Source organism: Taudactylus pleione, unplaced genomic scaffold (genome assembly GCF_031769625.1).
Source record: "Taudactylus pleione unplaced genomic scaffold, aTauple2 ptg000095l, whole genome shotgun sequence".
In the NCBI taxonomy this organism is placed as follows: domain Eukaryota; kingdom Metazoa; phylum Chordata; class Amphibia; order Anura; family Myobatrachidae; genus Taudactylus; species Taudactylus pleione.
Genome location: NW_028284497.1, coordinates 26,806,211 through 26,817,500, shown reverse-complemented (window position 1 = coordinate 26,817,500; position 11,290 = coordinate 26,806,211). Strand labels below are relative to the sequence as shown.

The 11,290-nt window shown below is 43.1% G+C and overlaps 1 protein-coding gene across 2 annotated transcripts in view; it reads right to left on the bottom strand.

The window, feature by feature from the left end:
* HSD17B3 (hydroxysteroid 17-beta dehydrogenase 3) overlaps positions 1 to 11,290 on the bottom strand; it is a 95,480-nt gene that overhangs the window by 62,605 nt on the left and 21,585 nt on the right. For both annotated transcript variants that reach the window (XM_088470278.1, XM_088470279.1), the window contains exons 2-4: positions 6,404 to 6,450; positions 1,581 to 1,656; positions 1 to 48 (exon numbers count right to left, since the gene is read on the bottom strand). The exon at positions 1 to 48 is cut by the window's left edge and continues 60 nt beyond it. In XM_088470278.1, the coding sequence (XP_088326404.1) occupies positions 1 to 48; positions 1,581 to 1,656; positions 6,404 to 6,450 (171 nt within the window). The remainder of the gene's footprint in view (positions 49 to 1,580; positions 1,657 to 6,403; positions 6,451 to 11,290) is intronic.

The following is an 11,290-nucleotide window of genomic DNA, read 5'->3' as shown; positions in this document are numbered from 1 at the left end:
TTGTGAAGTCCGCTTGTATGATCTTAACCTTTCTTCCTGTAGCCTGCTCTGTTAAAATGTGTAAAATATAAAATAGTTAATCATATAAACTGGCAGGGCAGTTTGCTACAATATCTTCCACCTAACTACTGTACGTCACTGTGCAGTTAAATTGTTTTTGGATATTTCGTTAATGATAGGTTTCATAAGAACATGCTAGAGATTTGATATCGATAGAAAACATTGGTAGTAGCCATGTTTTAAACATTACTTAGCCTTAAACATTATTTCTGGAATATCATTGGTTTGACATTGGAAGTCATCGAAAGCGAGTGTGCGTGTGTATTCGGAGCACACAGCAGGAAATTGTCACATACAAATACAGGTATACTATCACCAGAAATTACCTGTACTGTATGTGTGATTAGAAATTACCTGTATGTGTGATTTTACAAATACTCCCAGCTGGAAGAGGTAGGCAGTGCTGAGCTAATTACGATCAGAACAAAACCATTGATGATTAAACATTGGAAAATCACCATTGATGTAAAAAAAAAAAAACATCGATTTGCAGATTGCAGAATTGCCACAATCGATTGAAAAAGGGAAGGATTTTTATACACAATCGATTGCAAATTGCAGAATTGCTGCAATCAATTGCTGATGTATGGGGGCCTTAAGATGTTCCATAATTTGATCCCCATCTGTAGATCACGCAAGCTAGATCAGCAAGCCACGCATAGACCCGTCAAAACACACTGGGCCTGATTCAGACCCGTTTGCCATGCTGCGCTCGCTCGCATTGAGCGATTTTTCTCAATCTGCGCATGCGTATAATTCACAATGCGCGTGCGTGAAGCGAACCAGTGGATGTGCGAACGCAGGCGTGCCCGACCGTCAGAACGGAGTTTAATGGGTGTGCATAATTAGCAAAGTAGCGTAACTGAACATGTGACTTGGATTTTTCCACGAACTGCTCGCACTGCTTCCTGGAGGCTAGGTCTACCTTAAGTGTTGCGAGCAACTCCGATGGCTCCTGATGGTCCCGATTAATCCTACATTTCCCGGAGATGACATTTGATGTGAGTGGCAAGGGGGCGTCTTTAAACACTTGCGAGCGCAATAAGCCCTCGCCCGCTAAGACAGAGGCGTCCTTACACTGCAAAGAGCGAGCGCATGTTTTGCGTAGACATCCCCTTTTTGAGAGCGAGCGGCCGCAAATAGCGCCCGGGTGTGAATCAGGCCCACTGTCCTTGGTGATGGGTAATTAAAGTGTGTAAAAACCATTTGGTATTCATTCATCCAATACACTGAGTTGGTGTTTTCATTTAACCTGAGAGCCGCCTCTAGAACATACGGATCCAAGTTCTATTAAGAAGACAATAAACAATGGTCGTTTACACTAAATGAACATACATGTTTGGGACTTATTGTGTGTGTGTGTGTGTGTGTGTGTGTGTGTGTGTGTGTTTGTGTGTGTGTGTGTGTGTGTGAGTGCGTATGTGACTGTTTTTTTTTTCCAATGAATACATGTGAACATATAGAACAATTACAAAGGCTCATAATTATGACATTTTGCAAAATTAGCATGGGGAACCTACCAATTTCTAAGGCAACGCTCTGCATTTTCTCAGGGGTCCGGCTGATCATCACAATATTCATGCCACGATTCGCCAACTACAAAAGATTGTGCAGCATAGTATACATTATTACTTTATGCACATTTTATGACCAATCAGCACACATATTATGATAAGCAGCAGAATAATACTTTTATACTATATATTATATACTATATTTCAGATTGTCCGTAATACAGTGGCGTCACAAGGGGGGTGCGGGCCATACCTGGGTGTAACCTGCCGAGGGGTGACACCAAGGTACAGCCTCCCCCTCAGTGACAGGAGCTGGGTGCTGCATTGTAGCATTAAGTGCAGCACTCGGCTCCTGTCACAGTGAGGGAGCCGACAGTCTGGCAGTCCCACCACCCCAGTGATAACCACGGGCTGGTGTTCTTGCTGCAAGACCACGCCCCTTCTGTGAGGCCATGCCCCTGCCTGCAAGGTCACGCCCCCTTTTCAGCATCACAAAATGAGTAGGGGTCTCCTGTATTTTCCATAACCAGCCCTGGACAGCCAGGGGAACCCTTCCACTGGGTCCCCCGGCCAAAGCACTACACCTAACCACTAGTCAGTCCAGGATAGGGATCCTAGGGGAGGTGGGGACCCCCCAATAAAGGGGTCCCCCTTTCCAGGGCACTCCAGGCCTGGGCTGATAGCCCAGGGCTATCTCCGGCACTCCTGGCCAGTGGGTGCCGGGTTGTTTGTGTATAGTGTGTATAAAAAAATAGATGTAATAATATTGTCTTTTGCTGGAGAACTACAGGTCCCAGCAAGCCTCCCTCGCATGCTGGTACTTGGAAAACCACACGTACCAGCATGTGGGGCATCTTTGGCCCACTGGTACTTGTAGTTCACCTGCAAAATAAATATTAAAATAAACACGAGACAAACACTGTGACAGTATAATTTTATTAAAACATACAGGCACACTCACACATACTCACCTACAATCCCTGGACAAGTCCTCTTCTCCATGTAGGCATCCACCATCTTCTTCAAACAAAAAAATGACAATTTCCAATCCACGAACATAAGTACTGTACTCTAAGGACAGTAATTCCAAAATGACAGCTCAGCCGCTGCATTTCTCCATATAAATGCCATGGCTGAGCATTCATGGGCTGAGTGAGACGAGCCTCCGTCTCTCTCAACCAATGAATGGTTCCCACCATTGACTTCAATGGTGTGAACCGCTAGGTTACTAAAGGTTACCTAACAGTTCTTACCATTGAAGTCAGTGGTGGGAACTGCTTATTGGCTTAGAGAGGCGAAAGCTCACCTCTCTCAGCCAATGAATGCTCAGCCCCGGCATTTCTATAGAGAAATGCCGTGGCTGAGCTGTTATTCGGGAAGTACCATCCTTAGAGTACGGTACTTATGTTCGTGGATCGGGACTTGTTTTTTTGTTTTAAGAAGATGGTGGATGGACAGAAGAGGACGTGATCCAGGCTAGGAATAGGTGAGTATGGACTTTTTTTTTACAGGTGCCGTGGATTCTACTGGACAAGGGTAAGTGAATAGCTACATGGATTCTAGGTGAGTATGTGCGAATGTGAGTGTGAGTGTGCATGTATGTTTTAATAAAATTATAATACTGCCACGGTGTGTGTGACTTGTGTTTATTTTAATATTTCTTTTGCAGGTGAACTACAGGTACCAGCGGGTCAAAGATGCCCCGCATGCTGGTACTGTTCTCCAAGTACCAGCATGCAGGGGAGGCTTGCTGGGACCTGTAGTTCTCCAGCAAAAAGACAATATTATTACATCTATTTTTTTTATACACACTATATCCAGGGGTGTCGGAGATAGCCCCGGCTATCAGCCCTGGCCCGGGGTGGCCTGGAGAGGGGGACCCCTTTATTGAGGGGGTCCCCACCTCCCCAGGGACCCAGTGAAAGGGTTTCCCTGGCTGTGGCATTACACCCCTGCTAGAAAGAGTCCGGTGCTGGTTATGGAAAATACAGGGGACCCCCTACTCATTTTGTCCCCTGCATTTCCAAAACCAGGACTGCTTGCTGAGCCCAGTGCTAGTTGTGCTAAATACAGGGGATCCCTGCGTATTTTCACAACCAGGATCGGCTCTGTAAAGTATTTTACACTTTACAAGCTGTTTACACAGATGCATGCACAGAGCTCACTGATCTGCATGTATCTGTGGCTGAAGCAGGTATGGGAGGGGAGTGAGAATGCTTGTCAAGTGACGGCAGCATTGTGCAGGTCTGAACGACATATTGTTTGTTGTTCGGTAGTGCGTAAAAACTGCTTGATCAAAGGGGAATTGTTAACATGATTGATAGACCTTCTTGCATGTGCAAAAGATCTGAAGATGCGACCAACAACCGTCGGGAGCGCGCATCATGATTTTGATAGAGTGTACACACTGAATGATATGAACAATTTGTTGTTTCCGATGCGTCGGAATCGCCCTCATGACATTGTCCAGTGTGTAGGGGCCTTTAGATACTCTCCCAGGATCCCTGGAGAGCTACCTGAAATTCAGGAGTCTCCTGTACATTCTGACAGAGTAAGCAAGTATGATTAGTATGTAATCTATATAATATACAGCTATTTAAAGGGGAGCAGTCCATGAAATACTTGCTTTCTTTGTATGGAGCCAGGATGTGATTGTTTCACAGAGCTTACTGACACTGGGTGAGCCTTACAGTAGTAATATCCATTTATGGTGGTATGTACTGTACATCCATTTACAAGGATCAGTGTCAGACTGCTAAGAAAAATGTAAAGAATGACAACAAGAATTTCATGGGTATGACTATGAATACATGAGCAAATATCATTACTGCTTAGCTGTGCCAAGGGTTGAAGGGTGAGAGTTTCAACTGTACTTGAACTATTTTGTACTCATCATAAGTTAATCCAAATCTTGTTGATTCTCCCCCAAATACTTGTAAATGGCTGTACATAAACACCACAAATGAATATATATTACCTATAGAATGAGTATAGAAAAATCTCTGTGAAGAGGGGTGAGTGGTGTTCCAGCATACCTTGGAGAGATCAGAAGATCCCATTCCAGGCAGGATTTCACCATAGTGAAAGATGGCATAAGTTTATTGAGATAAGCTTGTGTAACAGTGCAACATATCTCAGTGCAGCTAATACTGTTTCCATCTGGCAACAAAAGTTACCTATCTCTGCTGACAACACAACTATTAACTCCTCTAGCCCATTGCCTAGGGGTAGTCCTTTAGCAAACTACAGATCTATTACATACATCTAAGAAATATGTCCAGAATGCGCACATATACAGTATCACCCAAGACAAGGCAAAAACACTAATTCATGTACTCACTAAGTCCCACATTGACTATTGCAATAGCTTCCTTACTGGACTTTCCCATACCACACTTTCACCCCTACAACCTACTGTATTTTGAATGCAGTAACTAGACTGATTTTACTCTTAAATTGTTCTTCTACTGCTGCTCTACTCAGTCAGCATTTACGTTGGTTGCCTATGTTTTACCAAATCCAATAGAAAAACCGTCTACTAACATATAAGGCCATAAACAAGATTACAACATATATTGCTTTACTTTTCTCAAAATATCTCCCAAATGTACCCCTCTGTCCTGCACAAGATCTGCAGCTTTCATCCACACTAATTACCTCTCCCTTTCCTGGTTGCAGGATTTTTTTGGTCCTCACCCACTCTGTGGAATACTCTCATTCCCATACTCAAAAAACGCTCATGACTCAATCATAAAGATCACTGTGCACTTTTTACCCTTTCAAAATGGATGGATCAATATGCAATACGTAGTATTTACTCTCATATACCAAATTCCTATTTCCCTTTAGATTGTAAGCAGGGTCCCCTGTCTATTAACTAATACCCAGTCCAATTTTATTACTGTGTAACCAATTGTAAAGTGCAACTATATAAACAAATGTTGATGCACTATATAAATGTTGATGCACTATATAAATGTTGATGCGCTATATAAATAAATGTTAATAAGTAAATATTGCGGTCCCAACAAAGACCTATGGAACGGTGGCAGTGAGTGAAAGTTTATCTGTGATATCTCCAGTGTTATAGCAACAATTAATGGGAAACTTACTATTTTGCCATAATCCTACCAAAATATCAGGTTTTTTTGCAGGGCTTATGGATTTATAGTTTAGTAGATATACAATGTTTTATATTCATTTGTGACTTTAATGGGGGGAAATGTGTTACAATGTGTGTTTAGCAAATGCGTACTCTAACAACGCTAAGTTTGGCTTTACAAATTCCGCCTATTATGTACTTAGAAACTTACTGTTTAGTATATATTGTGTCTATGTTATACTTATTTGTTGGAATTTCGTTTAACAAAAGGCAAAAACATCCTCCCCCTAGAAGTGTTCATAACCATGAGCCTTGACCTTAAACTAATTTAGAATAAGTGGAGAACTTAAGGGGCAGATTTATCAAGGCTATTTTTGTTAAAATATAGCAAAAATTATACTTCACACATGGTTTTCATGTTAATTTTATTTTCAACTGTTAACGCATTAGCGATCTGCCATGAAAATGTTTAAACTGTAAAATCATATTTTTTTTTCTTGAAAAGTGATATTTTTCATATGTATCAAACACAGAAAATGATTATCATTTTAAAATTTGTTTGAATTAGTTTTTGCCATCGAATTTGAATTCACTGACAAATTTGGGTGAAAAGTTCTTTATTTTCATCACAATTAAAAGTGATAATTTTTGCATGAAAAATGCGATTAATAATACACCTGCCCCTAAATTATAAGTTCAAAGCTAACACTGCTTATGTTTTTCTTACCTCAATTGAATATGCTTTTCCGATACCATCTCCAGCCCCAGTCACAACTAAAAGAGAAAAAAGGTACAGGCATTCAATGATCATGCCATTCTACACTCTGCACCAGCAGAATTCTTATTACTATTTATTTAGCATGAACATATTGCGCAGAGGATCATAACACAAACAAACAACATACATTGACAATAAATAAAAAATATAGAAGACTCTGCCCAAATAAATCACCTTACAATCTAGGAGGTGTTGGGGAATGTAGTATCTATATAGATAGTTTATGTGCATTGTCATGTAATAGTAAAATGAGGTAGTGTACCTATAAGGATCCTGCAGCATAGAAAGACATGTGATCAGGAAGTAGAGGTATATAGGAGAAAGGGGAACAGCCTAGAGGAGATGATGTCTTTATCTACCTGTAATAATGCAATTACAATTACTATTACAATAAATAAGTTATGTAAACAACAAACTTGATGAGTCATTGCTATGAAGAAAGGTGCATCAGGATATAACAGGGAATCCTTGATACGTGAGGTAGCGAAATAACAGTTGTAGCTACTAGTAAGTAATAGTGCACATGGCTAGTGCTATCATATGCCAATAATAAAGCAAAAAAGGGTGACAGATTTTGGCAGAAGCTCCATTGATAGGGGTCAGAGGTGTGTGATGAAGGTTAGTCCACATTATGAATATCTTGATGAGGGTTTATGCTACTGGGATTGTCCAGTAACACATCTCCATTACTCTGGGGACGTGGCAGATCCAAGGAGACAATGCAGGGTGCTCTCCTCAACTGTCCCAAATGCTGTAGGGCATCTTCAGAGTCTTGTGGAGTCCATGCTTTGATGGATTATAGCTGTTTTCATGACATGATGGGGACTTACAAAATATTAAGCAAATGGTTTAAATGTTATGGCTGATGGGTATATCTATGTATATATAAAAACAAATGTTCTGACTGACTGAGTGAATGAATGACTGACTGACTCATCAACACCCATCCTAAACCCCTGAACCTGGAACATGAAATTTGGGGATTATATGCCTTCCATGACGTAGGCACACACTAAGCAGGGATTTTTAAAAAATTTGACTCCTAAGGGAGTGAAAAAGTCCAAAATGTTTCCTCCCCCTGTGCAATGTCCTGACCGACTGACTCATCAACGCCCTTCGCAAATCCCTTGACCTAGAAACGTGAAATTTGGAGAGTATATTCCTTCCATGACATAAGCATCCACTAAGCAGGGATTTTCAAAATTCGACCCCTTGAGGAGCTGAAAAGTGATAAAATGTTTCCTATTGACCGAGGTGATTGGGTGACAAAGCAACATGTCACAAGTGCTGTGGGACTGTAAGCTCATTCTCTGGGTTGTGTGTCAGTTTCAAAGATGGGGCTGCAGCACAGTGCAATATTCAATTAGGGGAGCCACACCAACTGTCAGTCATGTTTGGCAGCTCTTGGAGTGACAGTTGGTGTGGCTCCCCTATTTGAATATTGCACTGTGCTGCAGCCTAACCATAATGTCGACATTCTGACAATTTCAACATTTCACATTCTGAGTATGTTGACATGTTGCCTGAGCACTTGCAACCGGGTCGATGGTGGCCCACAGCGCATGCGTACGACGGAGCCGGCTCCATCGTACGCATGCGCGAGACCCGGCTAGTGACGGGCAATCCGTCGCTCCGGGTCTCGCACCAAAGGGGGCGAGCTGTCGATGTTGAGTGACAGCTCGCCCCGTTTGGTAGGCGGGCCGGGGGGTGGCTGCCCAAATGGAGGCGTTCCCATGAGAACGCCTACCATTTGGGGGCGGCCCCACTGACATCACAAGTGTTGTCAGTGGAGAGCTTCCAGCTCTGTTATAGCCGAAAGCTCTCTGGGGCTTGCGATGGGCGAGACCCTACCACAAGGGTCTCGTCGCAAGCCTGATGGTCGCGATGGTCTTGACCATCGCGACCATCATCCTGGCCGCTCACAATAGCTGCGGGTGGTCACCCACAGCTATGCGAGCAGCCAAGAGGCCGCTCCAAAAAAAAAAAAAAGCCCGGCCCTGATTCAGAGCGAACACTCTGTCAGAGTGAGCGGCTCTGAATCAGGCCCTCTGACTGAGAATCTGCACCTATAATAGGGCTGGTGCATGTTTTCATAGTGAGACTGATAGTTGCGTGTGAAGATGCACCAAGCGGTATTACTGCGTCTAATGACACTCAAAGTGGGCGTTTCAGTCTTGCACATTCAGATGCACAGCTGGTACTTGCAGTCGCTAAAGCAGTCACAGCAGCATGCGACTCAGAATAAGCTCCCATGTAGCTGGCACAGAGTTGAATGCAAGTCCATTTGCACAGCAGATAGGCAAAGTTAAGTAAGGATATTGCTATACTGCATTGGCCCCTATATAATTCTAAAAGTGATTTCCCCATACTCATCCTCCTGAACCTCTCAGCTGCTTATGACATTATTGATCAGTCTTTTCTGCTGCACAACCTTTACACCTTTGGTACTCATGACATTGGGCCTAAGTCAGAGGTGACACTAATGCGATTGGAGCTGCGATTTTGCACAGACCGCAGCTGCAAAAATATGCTAATAGTTCCAAAGCTTAGCCAAGCATAGGAACGCCCACTGCTGCCTTCTCATATGCGTCCGACGTCGCATACCAGCGTAAATATCAGTAACATCAATGCACATCCACCATCCATGCAGCTCTTGCAGCAGGTCTGACTTGTCTCAAATACACCGGGTCTCCTAACACGCAGAGGGCTCTCATGCTGTGTATGAGAGCGCAATGGCTAATTTATTATTATTATCCTTTATTTATATGGCGCCACAAGGGTTCCGCAGCGCCTTACAAAGTACAAAAACAAATGAGCATACAAGACAACAGTTATTAACAGTACAGACAATGCAGGACAAGTACATGATTTATAACAATGCTGCATAACACCTAAATAAGCAGCAGGGTGTCAGTAAGCAGTTTTAGGCACCATTGTAAATGAAAGTAAAAGTAAGGCAAGAAGTTTGGAGGAAAGAGGGCCCTGCTCGTGAGAGCTTACATTCTGAGGGGAGGGTCAGACAAACAGGGGTGACACAGATGGGATAGATAGTGAGGAAGGAGCATAGAGTAGTGGGTTAGGATGAGTGCAGGAAAGCATTGAGGAATACATGGGTCTTGAGGGCCCAGTTGAAGATTAAAAGCCAGGAAGCCAAGTGATGGAGGAATTTTGCAGGAGCAGTGGTGTCAGAAGGGTAAATCCAGGGTTTGGTGATGGCAAGGAGAATCAAGGCATAGCAGATGAAGTGCTCATGAACAGGGACCAGTTTATTATAGACAAAACTGGCTTTCCAGAGGGAACAGGAGAGAGGGACAGAGTTAAGAGGCGAGAGGAGAATGAGATTATTAGGGTTGATGTAGTGTGGAGGTGATATTGATCTAGAGAAGGGGGATAAGGTGTGTGGGGTTATGTGGCTGGCTTCTGAATGAGGAAGGGTGACAACAGGTGATGGGTAAGGTGGAGGTTTAGTGTGGTGTGGGGGGGGGAAAGGATAGGTATCTTGGAGAAAAGAGAGGGTGCAGGGTTTAGTGGTGGTGCAGCAGGACCATGGTGGAAGAGTAGTGAATAATACTGGAGTTGTGGGAGATGCAGTTGAGAGACTAATATGTGATGAAGAGAGACAGAGGAGGGGGAGAATGTAGAGGGGACTATGGATGGAGAAAAGAGGTGAAACTGGTGGTAGAGGAGAAAATAATGTAGCAGCTGAGTGAGGGAGGAGTAGAAGAAAAGAGACATCGTGTAGATGAGGCAGTCGGGGGGGAAAAGTCAGTAGTATAGTAGTAATAAGTGTGAGATGAGGGAGCAGTACAGGTCAAAGGTCAAAATCAGATAAAAGGAAGAACAGTGCTGGAAGATGTAAAGGCACAACTACAATATTATATTATAACCAAAAAAGGAGTATAGAGCTGTTAAAGTAGCAAGACTTGAGAATTAGTCTAAAGTATGAATATATATATATATATATATATATATATATTAAAAAAAAGGTACACGTGTGAAACAATGGTAGGTACTACAGTGGTATAAGGATAAATTGACAGTGGTATTGGAATGATTTAAACAATGTAGAGAAGAAATGCAAACATACAAGTATTAAATGTTCAGTAAGCAGGTAGTTGCTTGCAATGCTGAAGCAGAGTGTTGGCAAAAGGTGTGTCCAGGCTATAATGGAAGCTGGCGGCTGAGTAGCAGGGTTTCCAGAAGCTCAGAAGATCCTTTGTTTTTTTTCCAAGTTATAGAGAGTTCTTTTAAAATGTTGTCTTCCTGTCTTCCTCCTGCAGAACTCCTGACTAAGGCCCTCATTCAGAGCCACTCGCTATTTGCGGTCGTTCGTTCTAAAACAAGGGGTGGCTATTCAAATGAACCGTTCGCTGTTTGCGGTCTGTTCACGCCTCTAGGTCTGAGCGAGCGAACAAAACTTGCGGTCGTTTTTTGGAAAAATACGCCCCCTGGCCGCTCGCATCCTACGTCATGTCCGCTATTTATTAGATTAATCGAGTACATCGACCAGGGTATGAGCTGCTCGCTATTCTTGTGGTTGGTTTTTGCTACCACAATTTTGCGAGCAGTTCTGGCTATAAAAGAACCCAGTGACGTGGTCAATGACGCTGCTGTTTTAAATATGCACACCCATAAAACGCCCGTTTTGACCTTTAAGCACGCCTGCGATCGGATCTCCACTCCCCGTTTTCAAGCACCTTCCCCTGTTACCACCCACATACGCCTCTTTCTGTCACTCAAAATAGCAGGCATTCGCTATTTTGTGAGCACATGAATTTCGGCCGCACTGAGTGGTTCGCGCATGCGTATAACGATCCGTACGTATGCGCAGTTGGG